Source organism: Dermacentor andersoni, chromosome 5 (assembly GCF_023375885.2).
Source record: "Dermacentor andersoni chromosome 5, qqDerAnde1_hic_scaffold, whole genome shotgun sequence".
Classification (NCBI taxonomy): domain Eukaryota; kingdom Metazoa; phylum Arthropoda; class Arachnida; order Ixodida; family Ixodidae; genus Dermacentor; species Dermacentor andersoni.
Genome location: NC_092818.1, coordinates 161219465 through 161244588, shown reverse-complemented (window position 1 = coordinate 161244588; position 25124 = coordinate 161219465). Strand labels below are relative to the sequence as shown.

Genomic DNA, 25124 nt, shown 5'->3' with positions numbered 1-25124 from the left:
CTGCTTTCGGAGATGCGATCACTTGCCGAGATTTTGCGTAACTCGGCACCGGACGCAGAGCAACAGCGCATGCAGCAGCATTTCTCCAGCGCACGCTGTTGCCCGTAGGCGCCGCCGCGGCCGGTGCCGATCGCAAAAGTGATCGTATCTCGTGTACGCGAAGGCATAGGATCGAGATAAAGGCCCTTTAGCGCAAATCTACATCCGGCGTAGAATCCGCACACGATGCCTGTCAGGTGGCACCAAAACCAGCGATCTTGAAGCAAGGGATGCGTATTCCCGGATGATCGGTCAATCATGGCCCCATGCGTGACACTCCATATGCCGCGACCGCCATCTCAAGCGTCATAAACAATTCCACGTAGGTGGGACGTGGATTTCTTCGTTTTTGATGCATTTTTCTCACCGAGGCGCACATTACGCAGTGCACTGCCGCGATCGGGGATTGTTGTTCGAAACGCGCGTCCAGTTTGCGTTCAGTCTCGCCTCACGCGACTGGCCTAGGCCTCGCCGAGTCGTCAACCGCGGGGAACGCAAAATGAACGCGCGTTTCGAACAACGATCTCGCCTGGTAGGCGTGCAAACACCGTCGTCACATGTCAGTAGCAACGTGCGTGCCGGTCGTGGTGCCGCTTCGAACAGGCGATCAACAAACAAGATGGCGGCCATGACGTGTTTCCAGCGCACTGATAGCTTCCGGCGCTTGGTTGTTCTTGTGAACAAAAATGGTGGCGCCCACACAAGTGTAATGTGGTGGTATTTTACGCAATTTTATTGCAAAACAAACGCATTTGAGCACATATTGGAGCCTGCTAGCCTTACGCAATATGCGGAGTTACGTTTCGGCACATTTCGTTGCCGAGAGGTACGAAATGCATTGAATCCTATGGGCGTTCGCCGGGGATACGAAAATGTTTCGTTGTCGCGGGAATTTCTTTGTTGCGGTATTTCGTTGTCGTGGGTTCCGACTGTAGGGGGCAAAAAATTTGGTTATAAAAATTCATCGTGGGTTCTTTTTTTTCTTTAACCTAGGTAGGACATTAGGCAGTATAATAGCAAGAACTTGGTGGCACAACCCACTGCCCCTTTCCAAAGGGGACACTCATAACATACATGCATCCATCCTAATATTATGGTGGCTAGAGCCACCATACTAATATCATCACCATTATGTAGTGAGCAATATGGCCGCTGCTGTAGAGGCTGGTAGGGCTTGCCGTGCTGTTCGGTCATTGGTTTTGGGCATTTTGTTACCACTTTCAGGGCAGTAATCGTGTGTACGGTACTTTAACATGACTACAGATATCTTTATTATGTCGCCAGGTAAGTGAGAGGGCTCAACTGGCAAAAAACACTTGAAACAAGTATGCTTACATTCTTTATTGTCAATGGTGAATGGAGCAGTACATCCTCACATATTTCATACAGGTCAGGTGGACTTAGTGCTGTCAGTCACTAAGTTTACAACACACAGAAACACAGGTGGCCATCTATTTAATGGAATTGAAAGCTGAAATCGAGCGAAGTTTTCTTGTCGTCTTCAACATGCTGCTAAAGCAGGGAGAGCGAAGCTTCAGCCAGCTATATTTATGCTGGGCTACCCTCGTACTTGTAGTTGCATACAGTGCTGCTTGACGTGTTTCATACTATATGTATATTGTCTGTATTTGACGATTTGAGCTAGATTAAAAAAGAAACATAAAAAGTGCTCGGCAAATATACACTGTCAGCCAGATGAGCTCAAGCAGCATTGTCCCACTGTTTTCATGACACATTGGCGAGAGACATGTAGTGTAGGAAAAAAAACGTTATGCTAAATTTTACAGCGGGTATTGTCTGCTCTAGATACTTCTGCTGCACATTTAGTGTTCAGGTGCAGTAGTAAAGGCTTTGACACAAGTGGCGTACTCGTAGGAAAGCAAGGAACGTTATGGAGACAACAGTGCTAACAATGGCTTCTGCAAATATTACGTGCATAAATAGGGACACTAAATATACATTTAAGTAAGACTAATTAATGCTCACAGATCCTTGGAAAATGCAATTTACAGCTTCATGTTGAAAAACATTTCGGTTTGTGTGTTCAAACAAGGCAAAAAAGTTGCAAGGAGATGAACACTTCAACTGAGTAACAGAGGTTTTGCTGTACATATTGCTACGGCACAATATGCGCGATCACGAAAGGCCAGCAGTGTGAAGACGACGACGACGATTAGAAGCTAGCGCGGGCTGTTGCCTCTTGGCCAAGCGCAGCGTATTTTCCTTGTAAATATATTTGTACATAGCTTTTCGTCTGCGTCTTCCTACGTAACATATCTGGTGGAGGTGGACGTTCCCTGTACCTCGTCACGGAGCTTCGCAGTGGACGGTACGTCGAGCCTTCCTTCATGGCTCCCGGCGACGACAACCCGACTCCGCCGGCTCCGACACCTGCTGCCACTTCGACGACCTACATCACTCTCCCCGCTCCCCGTGATCCTGGCGTATTCTCGGGCCAAGATGGGGCAGACGTCGATGACTGGATCAGCCTGTATGAACACGTCAGCCGCAATAACCGGTGGGACCCTACTATTATGCTCGCCAACGTGGTCTTTTACCTCGGTGGCACACCTCGAGTTTGGTATCGCACGCACGAAGATGAGCTCACCAGTTGGGATTCACTTAAGACACAGCTTCGAGACTTGTTCGGCAACCCCTACGGTCAACAACTTGCCGCGCAGAAGGCGCTTTCCGGCCGTGTGCAGACGTCAACAGAGCCCTATGTCACGTACATTCAGGACGTCTTGGCTCTGTGCCGCAAAGTTGACACCCACATGACTGAGTCAGACAAGGTTTCCCACATCCTCAAAGGCATTGCCGATGACGCCTTCAACTTGCTCGTTTGCAACAACGTAGCGACGGTGGATGCTGTTATAAGAGAGTGCCGCCGCCTGGAACTCGCCAAAAGCCGACGTATTGACCAGCAGTTTGCCCGTCTGCCCAACACCCCAGCGACATCTTCCTGTGCCGACGCTCCTCGTCCCAACAACACTGCCGATGTTACCAGGATCGTCCGGCGTGAGATCGAGGCCGCCTATCCGGCTGCCTTCGACTCCAGTCCCACCAACACATCTGCAGTCACGGTCTCACTGATCCAGGCAGTTGTCCGCCAGGAGTTTGAAAACATGGGTCTTCACACCATCTGCTCGGCCCATCGTCCTAATACCCGCCCGGCTTCTTCGATTTCGCCCCGTCCCGCATCTTCTTACCCACCACGTTTCCGCAACCCATCTGAATGGCGCACTGCTGACGACAAGCCTATTTGTTTCCACTGCCATCGAATCGGGCACATTTCTCGGCACTGTCGTAGTCGCTGGAGTTCCCCGAGCCGGCCTACTTATACTGCCTACTCTCGCCCCTCAGGTGGCCCTTCTCGTCCCTATGCCGCACGCTCCGATAATGCCGCCACTGATTCTCCTGCAACGAACCGCCCCTATTCTCGTTCGCCTTCGCCCCAACGACGACAATCTCGCTCTCCCCAGCCCCGTCGCGCCTATTCGCCGACTCCCTTCGGACGCCGCTCCCAGCCGGAAAACTAGACGATGCAGCGCCTCGAGGTGACGCTGCATTGCTCCCTACGCCGCCAAATCCTCTACTGACTTTGCCCACTCATCTGAACCTTCTTGACGTGCAAGTCGACGGTGTTTCTGTGTCTGCTCTCATAGACACTGGGGCGCATTTGTCCGTAATGAGCGCTGACCTTCGTAACCGGCTCAAGAAAATTATCACGCCCGCCACGACGCCTGTTGTCCGTGTCGCCGATGGCGGAACAGCCCCCGTAATTGGTATGTGTTCCGCCCGCGTCTCCTTCGCCGATCGCTCAACAATCGTGCTATTCACAGTCATCGCCCACTGTCCCCACGACATCATCCTCGGCTTAGACTTCCTTTCCGCACATTCTGCTCTCATCGATTGTTCCGCCAGTACTCTCCGCCTTGACCTGCCTGTTCTGGATCCTGCTGAACCACACCCCAGTCGCCTCAGTTCCGCCGACTTCGTTCGCTTGCCACCTTCGGCACTGACCTACGTTGAGCTAGTGTCATCCCCACCAGTCCCCGACGGTCACTACATCGCGGCTCCTATGCAAGACGTCCTCCTTACACATGGGATCACAGTACCCCATACAGTTTTATCTATTACGGCGAATTGCGTCTGCCTGCCAGTGGTCAACTTTGGCTTGACGACACAAGTGCTGCCACGTGGGATGTCTTTGGCCCAGCTTTGTTCATTCGAGGATCACTCAGTAGCATCCATTGCAGTAGACGACACTTCATCCGATACTCCTCTACCATCGCAGTCGGCAAATTGTACCATCGCTGACTTACGGAAAATGATTGCCCCCGACTTGCCCTCCGAGCACGCTCGTGAACTCTACCGCGTTCTGTTTTCCTACCACGATATTTTTGACTTTAACGATCGTCCTTTAGCCCAAACTACAGCTGTCAAACATCGCATTAATACCGGCGATGCCCCTCCTATTCATCGCCGCCCGTATCGAGTGTCGCCAGCTGAGCGTCAAGTTATTCACGCAGAAGTTCGCAAAATGCTTGCCAAGAACATTATTGAACCATCATATAGTCCATGGGCGTCACCTGTAGTACTGGTCAAAAAGAAGGATGGCTCATGGCGCTTTTGCGTGGATTATCGGCACCTTAACAGGGTTACCAAAAAGGACGTGTATCCCCTACCTCGGATTGATGACGCCCTTGACTGCCTCCACGGTGCTCGCTATTTCTCTTCTATTGACCTTCGCTCCGGCTACTGGCAGATTGCCGTGGACGATCTCGACCGCGAGAAGACTGCTTTTGTCACACCCGACGGTCTTTATCAATTCAAAGTGATGCCGTTCGGTCTATGTAACGCCCCTGCCACTTTTGAACGCATGATGGACTCCCTTCTTCACGGTTTCAAGTGGTCCACGTGCCTGTGCTACTTGGACGACGTTATCGTATTCTCCCCAACGTTCGCTACGCACCTCGAGCGCCTCTCAGCAGTCCTGGACGTTTTTCGGCGAGCCGGTCTGCAACTCAACGCATCGAAGTGCCAATTCGGCCGTCGCCAGATTACCGTCCTTGGACATCTCGTTGACGCGAACGGAGTGCAACCGGACCCAGGCAAGATCCATGCTGTTACGCACTTCCCTGTTCCGAAGTGTGTCAAGGATGTGCGCAGCTTCATCGGCCTTTGTTCGTACTTCCGCCGTTTCGTGAGAAATTTCGCCGCCATAGCACGACCACTAACCGACCTTTTGAAGAAAGACGCTCCTTTCCAGTGGGGCGATAACGAGGCCTCTGCATTCTCTCATCTAATCGACATTCTCACAACGCCTCCCGTTTTGGCCCATTTCGATCCTTCTGCGCCTACCGAAGTCCGTACTGATGCCAGCAGTCACGGAATTGGAGCAGTACTGGCACAACGCCAGCGTGGCCACGACCGTGTTATCGCTTACGCCAGCAGGCTCCTCTCACCCGCGGAGCGCAACTATTCCATCACTGAGCGTGAGTGTCTGGCCCTAGTTTGGGCGGTTGCGAAATTCCGCCCATACTTATATGGCCGATCCTTTTCCGTTGTCACAGACCATCACGCGCTTTGCTGGTTATGCTCACTGAAAGATCCTACAGGAAGACTTGGTCGCTGGGCCTTACGCCTCCAAGAATATTCGTATACTGTCACCTATAAATCTGGCCGACTACACAAGGACGCTGACTGCCTGTCTCGCTACCCGGTCGACGAGCCTGACGACGCCGACAGTAGTAGCCCCAACGGCATTTTCTCTGTCTCTGCCTTCGGTAACATCGCCGATGAGCAGTACCGAGACCTATCGCTGCGAGCACTTATCGAGCGTCTGCGCTCTACACCTACCGACGCATCCGTTCGCCGATATGTCCTCCAGGGTGGCATTCTGTATCGAAGGAACTTCCTCCCTGACGGCTCTGACCTTCTTCTTGTCGTGCCAAAACAGCTACGACAGACTGTGCTCTTTGAGATGCATGACGCACCCACTTCAGGACATCTTGGGGTAACCCGCACGTACGACCGCGTCCGCCGCCGCTTCTATTGGCCTGGTCTCGCTCGCTCCGTTCGACGCTATGTTGCTGCCTGTGATCCCTGCCAGCGTCGGAAGACACCTCAGGTGCTACCTGCCGGTCATCTCCAGCCGATCACCGTCCCTGTGGAACCGTTCTTTCGTGTTGGATTAGACCTGCTCGGTCCCTTTCCCACGTCATCTTCTGGGAACAAATGGGTAGCCGTCGCGACTGATTACGCCACCCGATACGCTATCACTCGGGCTCTCCCTACCAGCTGCGCCACTGACGTCGCGGACTTTCTCTTGCGTGACATTATCTTGCTTCATGGCGCCCCGCGACAGCTGCTTACTGACCGTGGTCGAAACTTCCTCTCGAAAGTTATCGCTGACATTGTGCGTTCCTGCTCCATTCAACACAAACTGACTACTTCATACCATCCTCAAACCAATGGCCTGACAGAGCGGTTAAACCGTACTCTTACCGATATGCTGGCCAAGTACGTTTCCAAGGACCACCACGACTGGGACATTGCCCTTCCTTACGTAACATTTGCGTACAATTCTTCCCGGCACGACACCGCCGGATTTTCTCCCTTTTATCTACTGTACGGTCGCGAACCTACCTTGCCCCTAGACACGGCACTTCCTCCTGCTGCGGTCTCAACAAGCGAGTATGCGCGCGACGCCATCGCCCTCGCTGACCATGCACGCCAGCTTGCCCGTGCTCGACTGACCGCCTCACAGACCACTCAGCAGTGTCAGTACAACGCCCGCCATCGTGACGTACAGTTTTCACCTGGTGCGCTCGTGCTCCTGTGGTCGCCCTCTCGTCACGTCGGACTTTCAGAGAAGCTCCTTTCGCGATACACAGGGCCCTACCGCGTGCTGCGCCAGGTGACGCCTGTGACTTACGAAATTGCTCCTGTGGCCTCAACCTCGTCCTCTCCTGTGGCATCTAGTGATGTCGTACACGTCAGTAGGCTCAAGGCCTACTACACTGCTTCCGAGTCCGATCTTTAGTCGCTCCGGGACGGCGCTTTTGCAGCCGGGGGTAGTGCTACGGCACAATATGCGCGATCACGAAAGGCCAGCAGTGTGAAGACGACGACGACGATTAGAAGCTAGCGCGGGCTGTTGCCTCTTGGCCAAGCGCAGCGTATTTTCCTTGTAAATATATTTGTACATAGCTTTTCGTCTGCGTCTTCCTACGTAACAATATTATAAATAACTTAAAATTATGGGGTTTTACGTGCCAAAACCACTTTCTGATTATGAGGCACGCCGTAGTGGAGGACTCCAGAAATTTCGACCACCTGGGGTTCTTTAACGTGCACCTAAATCTAAGTACACGGGTGTTTTCGCATTTCGCTCCCATCTAAATGCGGCCGCCTTGGCCAGGATTCGATCCCGCGACCTCGTGCTCAGCAGCCTAACACCATAGCCACTGACCAACCACGGGGGGTATGACAAATAACTTAAATTGGACCATTAATATAAAGTACGTCATCAATAATGCTAATCATAAGCTCACGTACTTAAGGCGCAAGTTTTCCAAAGCACCATCTAGGTAAATTACAGCTTTACAAGACCCTATTACGTTCGAAACTTGAATATGCATCTGCAATATGGGATTCTGGTCACGTTAATCTCATTACATTTCACTTGAACTAGTAAAAAATAACTACTCATTTCATTCTTTATCATTATAACCATGTTGCGAGTATAACCTCAATGAAAACTAACCTAGCACTTATTCCACTAACCGCATAAAGACGCCAGTCTTTCACTATTTCATAAAAATTTTCCATCACATGACACTTTACGATGACTTCATAGTGCGGCCTCTGTACATTTCAAACTGCATCGATCATCACAGTAAGGTAGGAAGTGATTAATGTTACACAAAGTCTTCCTTTCAATATTTCGTTCCCCGTACATCTCTGGAATGGAACTACCTTCTCTCAAGTATCATAGCCATCACCAATAACAAATTTTTGCAAAATAATTAGCTAACATTGTATAATCAGGATAATTACTATATTACCAGAACTCGCAGCACTTGTTTGTTTGTTTGCTTTACTCCCCTCTTTAATGCCACGTGGCAATGAGGGTATCTTAACCTTTTAAAAAGTTAAATTATTAAATGAGTAACCACCAGAGTTGCAGTCATCATGAAGTACCATTTCCTCAAAATTGCATTGAGAGCATTTGATCATTTTAAAATTCTTTGCATTTTCACGCAACAAATTATTGTTGTAAGGGAGCATGTGATCCCTCGTGGTAATGCCCATCAAGCTGATTTGCAAAGAGCCGATGACAGAGCTTGCGCATCAGCAAGTAGGAGCTTGCTACATTGTTTCTCTTCTGGTAGTCATGGCTAAAATGACTAGAAAAGAAATAACTTGGGACTCAACATATTACTACTCCATTCGTCATAAAATGCCCTTAAAAGCAAGTAAGCTTATATGTAGAATTTTAGCATTCCCCTTGGTACGATACGAAACTGTAGACAGTTGCTTTCCTGATAGGGCTCACACCCCTCTATCCGGTAAACTAGCAATTTTTCATGGTGAGGCATATAGTTCAAGAGGACCTGTTGTCATTATGGTGACCGTTGAGCTTCTTATGGCTTGGAGTGGGCAGCTTGCAGACCAATAATCTATATTTTGTCCGTCTTCCTGAAAAGAGAAATGATGAAGCCATGACAAACATGCAAACGCAAATGGTGAAGCAAAAGTTAGTTCAATAAGTAAACAAATCACGGTTATAGTTTCAGTGTTCAAAAACATCCCTTGTGAGGGTTTTGGCCCTTGATGTTACTCCAGTGGTGACGCACTCAATGTTGTCCTGTGCGTCCCGAGACAATAGAGTCCAAAAGGGTGAACAAATATGAGCAGCATCTTGGAGGCTGAAGTTGAAAGAAAAAAGAGCCTCAATTACTGTGGTGTAGGTGGAGTTTGTGATCCATGCGACTAAAGACAGTGCACAACATGCTTCATGACCGAAATGCACATACACACACAACACTGTTTTGCGTGTGCATTTCTAATTTCTTTCAATGGTGTCAATGCAGCCTCCATTGGATGACATTTTTTTCTGCCAGACACTAGGTAATAAGCACAGTCATTTTGTTATGTCTCAAGTGCAATTAATCTAACTGTATTACTGGAAGTACATTTGCCACAAATGTGCAGTGAATTTATTGCAGTGTATCACTTATGCAGAAACCGCCAAAACTATTTATTATTTATGCTGTACTCCGTGTTAGGAATTTCAACATGCCAAAATAACAAGAGCCTCATTTGAACTGTCTTTGAGGAACAATTAATTTATAATTATTATTATTTTCTACTTTTAAGAAATGACTACGGGAATCTGTTTTATCTGCCTTGCACACAAAGAAATTCAAAGTTGAGAATGCAATAAAATGCTTTTTTACTCACCGGTGCATGCAACCAGAGGTTGCAAGGTTAATCCACTTTCGTGGGTAGTCTCCAAGCAGACTGTGCTTGGTTACAGCGATGCATTTTCGTGCTAGCTTGCACCTTTTTTTTTTAAGCAACACATCATTATGCGGTCAGACACGGCAGATCCCTAACGCCAGAAGCTGTGCAGCCATTATGCCAGTGAAACACCGCAGCTGATAAAATTCACCATCTTTAAACAATTTCACTTGGTGATGGCTATAGAATATATAGAATGTTGGACGCATAAACAGGCTGAGATATTACTGTTTTCTAATGAAAACGAATCTGCGTGATGCTCCTCAAAGGAAACGACCACCCCGTTTGCAAATATTACCACCGTAGAGTTCGAATCAATAAACGGCACGGACTGCATTCAATACCAGTGGACTGCTGCTTATCACACGTTAGTGAGATCTCAAAACCTTTATTCAAGTAATAAAGCACAGACGTTAACAACACAAGTCCAATAAAACAATGGTCTGCTTATTTGATAAAAAAATGACATGTGAACTATGTTTGTTGGTTAGTATGTGTACATTTCTAAACCAAATATTGAGCCGCATTGAGCACCCCTAGCAGAAGAAGTATGAATTAAACTATACGACCAAAGTACAGTAGCTCGACTTACGCGCTTCATGCTGGAAGGCGCCACTGTTGATTTTTCACCCCCTGTGGCAATCGCTGGAACGTGAGAGTGGGCGGGGCCTGGCTTGACTAGCCTAGGTCACCTTGCACAGCTTTGTTGGCAGTTCTATGGCAACCCATGGTGATTCGGCCTACTACTCATTGTCAACATTCCAGCTGATCCCAAAATTTTACCGACAAGCCCACAACTGCAATTGCAAACGTTAACACAGGGATGTGGACGATTTTCCGTAGGTCTTATCACGTAGCGACTGCAGCTCCACAGGCATTGGTATCATAGTATGCACTGTGAGCAAAAGGCTGTTTGGGCTATCGTCTCGTCGTACACTCTGCAAGTGTTACTGGAAGAGAATGAATATTTGACTCTTTCAAAAAGCGAATTCCTGCATCAAATACAAACTCAGTAGCAAAGATAGCAAAGACTATTAAAATCAGATTCTAAAGTTCAAATATTTGAACACAATTTTTTTTAAATATTTTTTTTTCAAGAACCACAGCTAAAGCTGCAGAAATCCTGTGCAAGGACAGGAGGAATAGAACCAGATGATGTTAATACTGTAAAGTGAAGCCCTTTCATATTTCTCAGCACTTTCTAGCTAATCAGCGATCCTGTGGCTACTTTCCGAGTTCACAATTTCACAATTTTGTCAAGATAATTTCTTTATCTGATGACTATGGTACAATATGCACACACAGGGATCTGCCATCACTGAAGGGCGGTCGTCCGTGGCCACCCTACACGCGAGACAACCCTCGTTATGTGTTCCTCAGCAACCGTGGCCAGACCAGCCAAAACGAGCTTGCCACAGAAGACAAGGACCACTACAGGGACCAGTTGTGCAAGTACTGGGATGACTATCTCAACATGCAGGCCACTCACCAGCAGCCCAATGAGTTCCTGCACAAGTGCGACGAGATCATCCCAACCTAGCCACTACAGTGGCAAGTCATATAATGTGCGATATGTGCGGGCCAATATAAAATGTGAAAGTTATGTGAAATCTAGCTTTCACTCCACATACCCTGAATTTCCAGTTGTCACTATGAAACCCTTTGCGTGTGTGATTAGACACCTAGAGCAATTCTCCAGCCTTGGCCTTGGTTACACTGTCCAGCCAGTGCTCTGAGGTTACTGTAGTTGACGTACTCATCTGCCTATTTGGCCACAGAACTGATATTTTGGCTACAGTCAAAGTTAGAACTGTCCACTTATGCCTCAGTAACACTCAGTTGGGGCCCACGGCAGTTTGCTCACTTAGATGTAAAACCCCAGTGCCGTTATTTGCAAGTGCGCAAGTGCATGTGGGGGCCCATTTGATGACAGTGAACACTTTTCTCTGCCTTAAAATTAATTCCAGTGGTGTTGCACTTCCATTTGATTTTTTGCTGGTCTATGCACTGAGTGTCATCATATGGATTTAGTTTAGATTATCCCCACAATTATCCCCACACTATCCACTTGCCGAGTTGCTCATATGAAAGATATGAAAGCAACAGCAAACATTTAAGCAGAAACTTCAAAAACTGAATCACCCTATCTTCTAATATGTCAATGGTAATAAAGCCCATGATTTACTTGATGCTTTCATTAGACTAAGGTGACACAGTGTTAATGCTCCTTAATTTCCAGCAACACATCTGAGTCTGCTGCCTAGAAGTGTGCGACAAATATAACATGGCCATGTATATAAGTAACAAGGTGGGACTACGGCCAGACTGAAAAATATTTCTAAATCATTTCAGAGGGCCCCACAAAGGACAGCCAGAGGGTTTGCCCAAAACAGCGACAGTTTGCAAGACAACAGTATGCTGACAGCACAATGACAGCATGACAACGGCACGATGACACACACATTGTGGATCTAGAATTGAATCCTAAGTGGGAACATGTTTTCGTTCCTGCCGACTACCTCAGCCAAATTGGTCCGACAGTTCGATAATAAAACTGAATTTGATACCTGCTGCATGTGTAACAAAAGCTAAAGTACAGCTGCCAACAGACTTCATCCAAACAGCGAAAAGAATCTGTAACAGTTAACTTTATCAAGTACAAGTAAGAAGTTGACAGTTTTGGTAGGAATGCACATTAGGCTAACACATTCAAGGCAATCCAACCAGAAACCTCGTAGCATCCTCTGCAGTAGAAGCAAAAAGACACTTAAGGTATATTTGGATTAAGTATGATGATTGTATGTTTAACCCTTTGTGATCATGTATTAGGCCCCTCCCAACATGCTAAGATATCTGTTCTAGTCAGGTGTCAATATGGACCACACACACACCTGGGCTCACATCTGTCAGGTATTTAGGTTTGTAGCATCAGTTTTCTGGAACTTCTTCAATTACGTAATAACTGTACTTCGCAATGTCTTCAGGCGAGGGCAGCATTTTTTTTTTCCTTCCTCTATGCTTGAAGGGATTTTTGCACAATTTGTGGCCTGACGTTGCCGATAGGATGGTAATGCTTTATGCATGTATGTGCATTTTATGGACAAAATTCACATGAGTTCAGTGAATCAGATCATTTAGCACCGTGGATGAATGTATTTCACCTTCAGATGGTCAGAAAGTGTCCTCAGATGAGAGCATTTTAGAAGAAAGTGGCAATGAGGACCCTACAGCCCTGTAATGAAAATGCTGGACTCCACCTAAGATTGTTCTTCAAGCGCTACCACACAGTGCTCAAGTACCATTGAGAGCCTCATTAACGTTTCTGTATAAATCATACAATGTGCGTTTGTTTACCTGAGTGCGTTTTCTGGGTGGCATCTAAATGCGAAAAATTCTAATTGGAACGACCTCAAATTGGATAAATGTGCATAGCCGCAAATAGTTAATAGCTATCGCTGTAAAAGATACAATGTGGACTGATGACTTTTAATCCAGTCGTATCCGTCAATTAGAATAAGGCCCATCGGAACAGTGCAACAGATAGTCGTTATTCAGATGCGTGTGCATGCAGGGCCCATTTATGCATGCGTAGGGATTGCTGTGACAGGTTGTCTGTTGCACCATACTATGCTAAAACGCCTCAATATGTGCAGAAAAAGCACTGCACCGACGAGCAAGTAGCAAACACTACCCATGCGGCTATGTGGACAAATATCGGATTAGTGGAACAGGACACTGAAGTTGAAGTCCCAAGTCCCCAAACATGATTTTCTGCTTTGGTGGCATATCCAAATTACAGCATTCTTTCCGTCTTGTTATGGCGAGTCGTTCTTGAATATGCAAACTCCTGCCATCTAGAAGGTGGTTTTTCCACAAGGCTTATTCACTTTGTAGCTTACCTCTCTGCATTTTGAAGTCAGAAATGAGAAGCAGGAGGGCTTGGGAGGGGGGAGGGCAGCAATATCATACAAAGTGTTTTCAGGCTGGTAGTTATGAAAAAGCATACTCAAATTATACCCATACAAGATACATGACAGATCAAAATTGAAATTCAGTTGCTCATGCTAATGTCCCTTTATGTGGTCTCGAACAACCTGCACATGAGCCATACGATTCAAAGAAATTTTGACAATAACAGCTTAAAGCTACAGTTGAGCCTCGACATAACGAAGTATGTATAATTGGCAATTTACGTCATTATATCGAAATTCGACCTTTTATGCAAATAAGTACAGCTGCCGATTGATTTTTCTTACACAGAAAGGGGCCGCAGAATTTTTCATATTATCGGGCAGTCGAAAAAAGCAAATTTGAATGAGAAAACAATCCATTTTGATGAATTTGGGAGTCGGCGACGGGTGATACGGTTTTATGCCACGTCGACAATATCTTCACATAGGCAGTATGAATTATGCGAAGCCAGCCGTGCTTTCGCATGCACTCCGCCCCCGCAACTGATAGCGTCGCCCGCACTGGGATGATGCTATCATGAAAAGCGCTGGCAGTGGGGAGCGAATGCTTCGTCTGCTTCTCGCTCCAACGGGTCACCGAAACTCGTGGGAAGACAGCTTACATGATACCTCGCTGTCTTCGCACGGCCACTCTTTGCATATGTGGCAGGTTGCCTCTAAAGTAGGGTGCGTGGCTGCGTATGCGCTCAGCCGCGCTTAAAGCCATGCGCAGCCACGGCCGAGGCGCATGGCATAAATTGCGATGCGCGCCAACATGCCCTCTCCCCCGCCCCCCCGCTACCCCCTTCTGGCACGGCCCTAGCATGTGTTTCCCTTCCCCTCTTTGTTCACGCAAGGCGAAGGCACTCGTATGCGTGAAGTCATCATTTTTTTTTGTCACCCGCGCACACTAACTTGCACCTAAAGCACAAAGTGTGTGGGACGTGATAAGGTCTTATCACACTTGGACTTTATAGTCATATCATGAGAAGCCAACAAACACTGACACCAAGGACAACATAGGGGAAATTACTTGTGCTTCATAAATGAAATAAAGAAACGATAAATTATTGGAAATTAAGGTGGATGAAAAGACAACTTGTGCAACTCACTACAGCAAGATCAAATATGAGAACATAAACTATTTCAAGTTTTCAAGAGCTTGCAAAACACTTATCCAGCCACTTGACAATTATGCCTGGTGCACGACATTGCGACAAACAATGAAAGAAGTGAACACGTTACATACAACATACTGACACTAAGTAAAAACACCCAACCATCTACCTTCCCACTCATTCTGCACATTATTTAAAATTGCGGCACAACTCCAATCACAAGTGTTTCAAGATGTATGCAACACATTTTAAATACCATTACTTTCATCAGTGCTTTTGCTGTTGATGCACTATCTTTCTGTACATAATTGTGTACACAGCTTCTGAAAGGATCAAACCTGTGCAAGGCAGCAAACCCAATGCACTGCCGGTTAACCTACCCTCATCAGTACCAAGAGGCCACAGGGGCCACAAGTAAAAACAAATATTAATTACTAGTGCTTTGAAATGTAGCAAGATATGTCACCCGACGACCTGCCTTTGCAAGCAAGCTACCTTATTCATGGCAAGAGGCATTGGTCTAACTTTCGTTTCTACACTTGCATTTGAGTATGTGTAAGGTAGCAGACCAGATTCGTAGGTCGTTAACACCCCAGCATCAGCACAATGGGTGACAAGAGCCACAAGGAAGGATGAACATTAGCTGAAACTAAGTGCAAAACAAGTACAACTTCATCAGGAAGGTTGAGAAGAACCTGCAAAGTGTGCTGTTCACGCCTACAAAATAATTCTGGTGGCGCTCATGGCACCCTGAAAACAGAAGCTTTGTTCTGGGCATTGTGTCGTGTCCGCTAACAACCAGACGTACGCATCATCTGCCTAGATGCTATTTAAAGTTAGTTACTAAGAAAATCAGACAATTACCATTTCTGCAGCTTTGCCAAGATTGCTTCAATAGTACACTGCTATATACCTGTCTATAACCAATAGAGCCAAAGTGAGATTTTGTTGCAGTTGGTCTTTAAGTAGATGGACTTTGACACTAAGCCAAATGATATCATTTACTGGCTAAACACAGTAGATCCAGGTTCAACAGGAAACGAGCAGAAATATAGTAAGATGCATTTTAATTTACAGTGAGTGGATGTATGTACAAAGGATGAATAGCAAATGATCCGTCGCTAGGCAACAAGCCTCCACTGGCCTCCACAGGGACAAAACCGCACCCACCGCTGTTCCCAGGCTCGAATCGTGCCTGCCTTCACTCCAGGTCGCACCATTGACATGGAGAAGCACCTGCAAATTGAAGTGACCGCAGTTCAATCTGTTAACTCAGTTGATGTGATATGAGCTCTGTTGTATCAACTGATCTCAACTGATTTGTATGAATACAGTAGACTCAAAGGTACCATGACAATTTGTTCATCTCATCAGAAGAATAATTGGCGACACAACTACGTACATCCAGATATCTTACTTCAAAACGGTAAATGAAGTACGCTTAAAATGGGGAAAAAAATGACATAAAAAGTGCATATTTAGTTGAACTTAATAGAAAAATGTTTTCAAGCGGTACTTTTGCTTGGTTTTATCCAGTTCGTGACAAATGTTTGGCGCTTCTGTGCAAATCGGCAAGCAGCCACAAACGATGTCATCTCACCTAATGACATTAAAAATCCTTCTGTGCCTTTCTGCTGCTGGAAAAAATTAATTGGTAGTTAAAGCAGGCATCTGCTGCCTCACAGGTCATTGGTGCAGGCTCTGAGCAAGCCAAAATATGGAGGAATGCACTGAGTGTGCGGCAAAGCAACGCAACCTAGAGGAAAGTCTAGGTGATGTTGAGCGAAGTGGGGAAGGAGAAACGAGGCAAAGCGTTGCAAAAAAGGAAGGTAGGCAGAGGCGCACTGGGTTGACCTCCTCTGACAGTTGCTACAGGCTTCGCTTGCGATACGGACGTACCGGTTTTGTTTCGCGATAACATTGTCCTCGCGCGTCACACACCGTGTGTGCGAGTGAAGGCATGCGACAATGAGCCAACGATGGCAGCTCAATCTCGCATGCACAAAGGAGGAAAGGGGGGGGGGGGGGGAGCGCGCCATCTTCCGTCGCGTGCATGGCACCGACGAGGGGAGGCCGTGCGCGGTCACGTGGGCTTTATCTTGAACACTATTCACTTAATTAATTTCATTAATTACTTCAATTAGTTTTTATACTCATGTTCATTATATAGGGGTTCTACTGTATGACAGTACAAGATTTCAAATAAAATTCTGCGGTTTTACATGCGATATCCACAATATGATTAAGGCTGGGCTACATGGAGCAAAATTTCACTACAAACTTCGCATGGCAGAAGTAGTCGCTGCGGCATGCCGCCGATTGTTCACTGGCTTTGGCTACATGGAGCAAAAAAACAGGCAGACACCACTGCACATTTACCACACAGCTGTCAGCGTTGCCAGATTCTATGAAAGTGCTTTGTAAAACAAAAATGTTACAGAAAGGGCTTTCATTTTACTATTTGTTGTCAAATGCAAAGCAATTAAAGAAACGTTTCAAACATGCGTTTACAAATTATTTACTCTTTTTGTGCGCTCTACCAAAAGTTGGCTGGGCGTATTTTTTTTCGACCAAGCTAGGTCGGCAGCAGCTGTCAAGTTTTTTTACACCGGCCATCGGACTTTCGCTGCTGGGTGAAGTTTGTTGCTTTGACACCAGTTTTTCATCCCATGCAACCCGGCCTTTATGAGGCACACCGTAGGGGGGACTCCAAATTAATTTTGACCTCCTGGGGTTGATTAACGTGCACTTCAATGCACAATACACACGGCGTTCCTGCATTTTGCCCCGATAGAAATGCGGCACTGCGGCAGAGATTTGATCGCACACCCTCAGGCTTAGCAGCGTAACGCCAAAGTCACTACACCACCATAGCAGGTGTGTAACAGTACAGCTCCAAGACTAATAGCACCACAGTAAGCGGTTCCTGGGGATGCTTTTCAGTGCTCCTCATTGTGAAATTCATGTGAGAAAGAAAATCAAAGTGGCATTGCACGTAAGCTGACTTAACCGTTTCAGCATCACCAACATACCGGTACATTTCCAAGTTTCTGTACCACAATGTTCTTTCTGCCATTCCTTTTGTCAGGTAGAAATGCGAGGGCCCCATCAAGAGAGCATTTGCCATTACCTGTATCATTTTTTTCATTTTTCCACAACCAAAAACAACCCTTTGTGTTCGTTTTATAATATCCTAGAAAAAAAACTATGTTGGGGGCGCGTCACCTTCGAAAAATCCAGACTCTGTAAGGGTTAAAAGACTGCCTGCAGCTGCTATCTTGCTTTCCACAGCTGTCCTTTGATAAGGCTTTGTTATAGCAGCAGCAGTTATATTACGGAATATAGACCACTCATTTCTACAAGACTTAACTAGTGTAAACTGCCTGTGAACCACACTAATGAATAGGTATCAGAATATGGTACAGTTAACTAAGTTTTCAGGAATACTACAAAAAAACTACTATAAAGTCTCGGCATACTATATTAGTATAGCTGTACTACTTCAAGTCAAGCTTATTCATCTATGCCAACCGACAATGGCCAGGAAAACGTGATCTGTGGGTGTTAAACTTACAAATGCACAGTTAATTAGTGAGAATGTGGCTTATTTGTTATCATGCACTTCACTGATTATAGTGACACTGTCAAAGGTGATTGATACATGAAACAAACCCATATTGTATAATACTGTCACATAGTAGCCAATGTAATCATGATAGTACCTCAGCAAGTGAAGGCTTGGAATTAACCATAAATAATTTAGGGTCAGCCTGCTGCACATTGGAAGAAATTGACAAGCATGACACAGGCAGGTAGGCACCGCACCATGACATGGTATTGCAGCAGGGCCAGAGCTCATCCATACATTGAGCAAAATGAGCCAGCAGACTTTGCTGCAATTCTCAGCCCTCCTGCATAATGAAGCAAACTTAGTCACATTTGACCATGATATCTCAAAGAATGCGTTCACTAAAAAACTTCCACAAAATGGGCTTGCTTCAAATAGCAACTACCTTTTAATTTACAACTTCAAGGCCTTTAAAGACCCTCGTGAAGTTGACGCATGGACATTGGATCTGCCTGACCACTCAGTATAGCTTCACTAATGCAATTGTGAACACCTGCCAGTAGATTACGCAAAGGGTAAAAGTGTTGAGGAAAATTTCCAATTTCAACCTGACTTTACATTTCATGTACAATATCGGGCATTGAGGCTACCACTGGAAGCATGATCGCTGCAATCATTCTTGCATCGAAAGTGGGATTATGTGACATCACTTCGCCGTGGTGGAGCATGCGATATTATCCCGCGATTTAGGAGGTTTATTTTATTTTCATTGTTCAAACATGTCCACTGTCATTGTGTAGTACTGACTGCCGTATTAGAACAGAAAAAAGTTGCTTGGGGCCTTGTAAATGCATTCTATAATATGCTCAGCACGGAATATATCCAGCCAAGGCAGGAATTCGTTCTTGTTTTAGTCGGATTATTCCTTCAATATGCAGTGACAAGACATAACTTGTGCAAAAGTAAGCTGGTCAGAGATTTTTTTAAGAATATGAATATGTTAGATATCACTTCTCTAAACTTCATTAACTTGTCAAAGGCTGATGATGCAGCCAAGTTACAGATGGTGATAGTGTCTGCCGTAGTGAAAAAAAAACAAAGTGCAGTAGTCTTCCGTTAATTAGACTCCGGTTAATTCAATTTTTCAGTTGATTCGATCCCAACCAGAGGTCCCGCATTTCTGTAGGTCCAAACTTTCGTTATCTATATCCTAAATTTGGCCTTTGCCAGATAATTCAAACTTGAACAGTAAGCATGCATGTGCCTGACCCCTATAATGACTCCAATATGGACCCCTTTACTGGTAGCATCCGTATCGTCTGAGCTTCAGGGACAGTAAATGCATTGAACACGCGTCATCTCCTGACGAAAATGTCCCTTTTCAGCCTGCCCAAAGAAAATTTTCAAGCAATAGTGGTAGCTCACAATGTCTGATTACGGTATTTACCCAATTATAACACGGCTTATATTTTTTTCTGCAAGATAATTGGGCCAAAAACCGCGTTCGCGTCATTTGCATGCTTCACCGCATAAGACGGCTCTATTACGACGAAGCTGACTTAAGAGGACGCTTTAGCTCTGGTGCTGCTATCTAAATACACGCAGAAGGAGAATTCGTTTTTCTCAGCAACCACTGCACCAAGTTTGACGAGGTTTGTTGCACTTAAAAGAAAAACTTAAAATTTAGGGACTGTTGGTTTCGGAATTTTTTATTTAGGCTGTCAATTTTTATTAAATATCGAAAATTTTCAGAATACAAGACTACCAAGTTTACAACTCTAACTCGGCAAGGAAAGATCATATGTATAGTACATCTAAAGCGGAGAAAATTCATACGTTCTCCGTGAATCTAAAAAAATCCAGTAATATGGAAATACAGCTTTTGCAGGACCCTTGTACACAACGTAACTAATTCACGTAAGATATAAATTGACATATCCAATTTGTCCGCATTGAATGATCTAATGGATGCCATTTACAGAACTGCCATATCTGTTCTTGATGTAGAGCTATTAATTTATAAACTTCGTGTGTCCATTTTTTTCAAACTTGAGAATTCTTTAAAATTCTTTTAACAAAATTCAAGCCATACATCAAAAGTCTGCTTCCAACAGCCACTAGAATTTAACTTTCTTTCTCAAATGCAACAAATTTCATTAAAATCAGTCCACGGGTTACCTAAGAAAAGCGTTTTTCCGTTTTACATGTATTTGAATAGGCCGGAATGGAGTTGGTCCTGAGCTAAAGCTTCCTCTTACGGAAACCGGCCACTATTGTGCAACACATATTAGACCCTTGCCCATTTCTCTTGCTAAAAATCGGATGTGCATTAGATTTCTACATCATCTAGGGCATTTAATGTTATATCCAAGTTGGTTTTCTTTAGTTTGCCTGCCAGCTAATTCGATCAATTTGGTTGGTCCCGTCAGCTTCAAATTAATGATGACGATGATGATGATCCTCTGCACAAATGGCACATACCCACTGTGGGAGAGTAGCCAAGAATTTGGCAGTTTGAAGAAAAATGAATAAAAATAAGTAGTTTACAACAAAAAAAAAGATAGGGCAAGATGTATTCTGCTCGGTGTTCTAATTAATTATTATAATTGACTGTTTTAGGAGAGCAGTCAAAGTACTATAAAGTTTTTCACTGCCATGCAAACATTCTGGTGGCTGTACTCGAGTGTGGAAGCTCCATACAAAAGCAAAACGAGGACGTTCAGGCTGAGGCCAAGCTTGTTTAAGGGTCCTCAAGCACCCTTTTTCTTACTGAGGAGAATCGTCCTCAGTCGACATTGAAGGAGGAAGTGATTGATTGTTTCTGGTTCCTCGCACTGTATACACAAAGGAGATGCCGCCAAACCAGCCCTGTGTGCATAGAAATTTAGTGTCGGGATGGCAGCAGCATAGCTTTGTTAATGTAATCTCTAATTTGCATGTTGGGCAGCATTTACAGTTCGAAGAGAAAGGAAGTCGACTGTATTTTATTAGTTTTTTTTCATCTTTCTTTTTAGCAGCACAAATAAATATGGCCTTGCATGCTACATAATACAAACAAAATAAAATGCATAAATTTTGCATGACAAAGCAAAAATATGAACATTCCTCTCTGAAGTTTCGAAGTCATCTGCTATGTTAAGAACAGAAAACTACAGCAAGCTATCGTCTGCATTATTGTGCACTGGAGCTCACACGAACATGGCACGATACGCTTCTTATGCAGGCTAATGAAGGCACATGCTGATTCCAAAGGCTCTGCATTGTACTGGCGATAAAACATAAGAAAGCCACTACAGAGGTTTATTTACCAACGATATTGCTGGTAAGTTAAGTGAGAAGGACACCTGTAGCATCAAGTTACGCAAATAATGAAGCCACATTTCTTGGACGTAGGTGGCCAAAGATAACAATCGGACTGGTCGAAACAATGTGACACAGGTGTATGCATTTTAAAGAAAAAAAAAAATGAAATAAAATAAACCGTACCAGTAAATTCCGGACATCTACAACATGGTCCCTTCACATGTTCAGACCAACTAAAGGCTGTCAATTTACAAGATTTGTTGCTGTGCCACACACATGACTGGCTGCATTAGTCACACATACCTCACTTCATGTAGTCAAATGCGTCACTCTTGGAAATGGAACTTGTTTCGTAGATGTATATGCATGCTTTAAAATTTCTCATAGGGATCAAATGACCATTGAACTTCTGTAGGAGCTACCGTCCTTTCTATTTTTGCAATAGTACGTAGAGCAAAATCTGGCCCAAATCGGCACGGCAGAAAAAAAAGCACGCGAAGCAGATGTTCCGGCACGTAATGCAACTTAACACACCATTCAGGCGCTGACGGCAGGTGGCGCCACGGTATGTCCTCGCACCCAATAGCAAACAAAACATGGCAAGAGCATTCTAGTTCAGTTCTTGTCAGCACTTTTAGGATCACGTGACAGCCAACATGCCTGGTGCAGTGTCTTGCTGAAGAAGGGTTCGTTCCCAGGCTAATGTGCCGCACGATGTCCATCTTGCTTGGCATAGACACGGACCCTTCCACAGGGTGCAGCTTAGAAGGCACATGCAGAAAGTCTGCAGTTGTGCCAAACTCAAACTGCATAGGCAGTGAATTGAGGAAGAACGCAGGGCTGGCCACACCTGCATGTTACAAAAACATATATACATATATATATAGTAATAAGGCAGGTGAATTTTTGTGCTTAAACGGGCATAGTAATGATCATCATCATCATTCACTAATCTAAGCCCACTGCAGCAACTACAGCATGAAGGCCTCTTCCAGCAATCTCAAGATAACACAGTCCTGCATCACTCCACTCTATTCTATGTCTTTAAAGGGACACTAAATGCAAATGTTAAGTCAAGCTAAAGTGACAGATTAGTGCTCGAGAATCTCTTAAGGCATCAATATTATCACTAACAGAGCCTTAGTAATTGAGAAATTAGGTAAATGAAAAACACAATTAGAGACTCCCCCGGGAGATTTTAGTACTTGCCCAAAGGCATTCCTCATTTAAATTCTGTCACTAGTACTTGATCACTCATTATAAAAACGTTATTGTATTGCATTATAACACGAAAGAAAATGCTTCTTGTCCAGTTCTATATAATTTTTAGAAAAAAGGACTCAATGACATTACCCATTGACGATGATGTGGGCAGACGAAAAGGTTTCGTTTTCGCTCGACTCTGCGCCGCTTGCGCTTTTGCGTTTCAGTAGTTTCGTTATCTTGTAATGCTATGCTGATTTTGCTGGCTTGCAAAAGTCACACAAACTGCAAGTAGCAGAGAATTTCACTTCCACGTGATGTCATGGGATGCCCAAACGGTCCACGCCACTTGACCAAAAGCAGCTGCAGCGGCGAATCCGACACTTCGTCTCGGCTCAGTTTCTCCATGGCCACGCATTTGCATTTTGTGCAAAAACCGTACCACCGTCTGTTGTGCGCCGTTTTACTCGCCAATGGCAGCAAAGGGTATGATGGCATATTCAGCGTCGCCCCTCCTCGGTTGGGTCACGGGAGATTTGAATTGCAACAGAGGTATGCAGACCTTTCAGATGCAATTTTCTCGTAATCTAAGTTTTTTCTTGGCATGAAACAAGCATTGCGAGCTTTCTGGAATGGTATTCCAGAAGAAACAGTCTAATTTGACTTAGTATTTGCCTTTAGTGTCCCTTTAATGCTATGGACTAAGGGCATCAATTTTATGTTATCAATCCTACAATGTTATAAATCCTATAATGCTATCAATCCTCTGGCACCATCAATAGCATCTCCTAACAATCCTATGAATTGATGAGTCATGGCATCACTCCATCAATAGCTTGCAGTCCTCTACTGCATCTTTTATACCTTGGCACCCATCCTGTTACTCTAATGACAACTATTCTGTAATTACTGCAAGTCAAAGCCAAGACAAGTCAAAGATGAAGGTTTCATTTACAGTCACCAAACTATTTTTTCAGACCTGTTCGATTATTTGAACATCCCCGAGGCACCGTCATCTTCTTTAATGAAGTAATGCACAACGGCGACTGAAGATACGGACATAGTACTGTGTTTTGCTCAATTTTGGGGACATGATCCACAAGCATAACAGAAAAATAGTGAATGTGACGGAAGGTAATGCCATTCAGACTCAGATGGCGATGTGCTTTCTTGGCCTTATGAGGACCGTATGGCCACAGTAAAGATATGTATGCGCCTCTGCAACACCTGACAAAGAAGCGCTGGTGAGGCCTAATAGCCAAGTGACCGTGGCAAAAATTCACTGATGGCCAGCATGGTGGTGGGTGGCAAACTATCAGAATAAGTTTGCTGCTATAATCTAATGTTAGTACGATTGGCTTCCCAGTGATCAGGCTTGAGAACATGCACACAGATTACACTGAGGGCTGTAGAAGTAGCAGCCAAGTTTGCACACAACCAGCTCACAAACATTGAGCATGCCTACGAAAACCGTCAATGTTGTTTACAGGATGAAATGTTACTTATGATTATTATTTGGTTTGAAAACATATATACACTTGAAAGAAAGAAAAAGAAAACAAAGCTGATGCTGGCAACTGCCACCGGAAAGCTCATGTGTAGGTAGAAAGCAGCAAGCTGAATTTGCACAACACAGCCTACCGTAATATCCCGAGATTCCCCACCCCCAAAAGGTAACCCACCCCTGTTCTCGACACGATTTTCGAGTTTTTCAAAAACACCGATAGATGACCCCCCCCTGACAATACAAAGAGCCGACCGGCCGGATCCCTTCGAAGGTGTTGTTCGCCTTCAGCATTCCAGGTGTAATTTTTTAAATTGCAATACTATTCACAAAAACACTTTTTTATTTTTGTAATTTACAAACTCAGAAAATATTTAGCTCGCTCACTATTACGATTCTTGTTTGTTGCTGTATTCTCACTCTTTCTTTTTCTTGTTTCCGTTCTGTGTTTTGCTGGTCCTGTACTTGCGGTGTACAAGTTACGCCTAGCAGCATAGTTGGCCTGATAGCGTCACTTCTGTGCTCGAGCACTCGCATTTGCTCGAGTCATGAGTCGTCAAAGATTCCAGAGTAATCGCTGGTGCCCACTTGTCTTCCAGAAAGTACTACACAATTCACGTTGCTCATAAAATCAGATTACGCGAGGTTCGATGACATCAGACAACAGGTAGAAACATTGATAACATTCAAGAAACTTCCGAGACATGCAGGCATGCCCTGCGCTGGACGATAACATTTGTTAAAGGGTGAAACGGGGTCACCCGATAAACAAGTACATGTGTCAATATGTATTGCTCCCAATAGCAATGCTCGAGGACTGATGCACGTCTATGAACAGCGTCCAGAAAGAGATTCTGCCGTACACTGTGTCGCAAAGATGGCGATGGCTACCATGAACAACATTACAG

At 45.0% G+C, this 25124-nt stretch overlaps 2 protein-coding genes across 2 annotated transcripts in view; one reads left to right on the top strand and one right to left on the bottom strand.

Annotated features, from left to right (window-relative positions):
• Positions 1-13663, top strand: part of LOC126532163 (carboxylesterase 5A-like) — a 29488-nt gene extending 15825 nt beyond the window's left edge. The window contains exon 8 of the mRNA XM_055071219.2: positions 10876-13663. Coding sequence (XP_054927194.2) covers positions 10876-11110 — 235 coding nt within the window. The 3' untranslated portion in view covers positions 11111-13663. The remainder of the gene's footprint in view (positions 1-10875) is intronic.
• Positions 13664-15688: 2025 nt separating this feature from the next.
• MED16 (mediator complex subunit 16) overlaps positions 15689-25124 on the bottom strand; it is a 56813-nt gene continuing 47377 nt past the window's right edge. Inside the window, exons 21-22 of the mRNA XM_050179062.2 lie at positions 22170-22359; positions 15689-15874 (exon numbers count right to left, since the gene is read on the bottom strand). Of these exons, the coding sequence (XP_050035019.1) occupies positions 15760-15874; positions 22170-22359 (305 nt within the window). The 3' untranslated portion in view covers positions 15689-15759. The remainder of the gene's footprint in view (positions 15875-22169; positions 22360-25124) is intronic.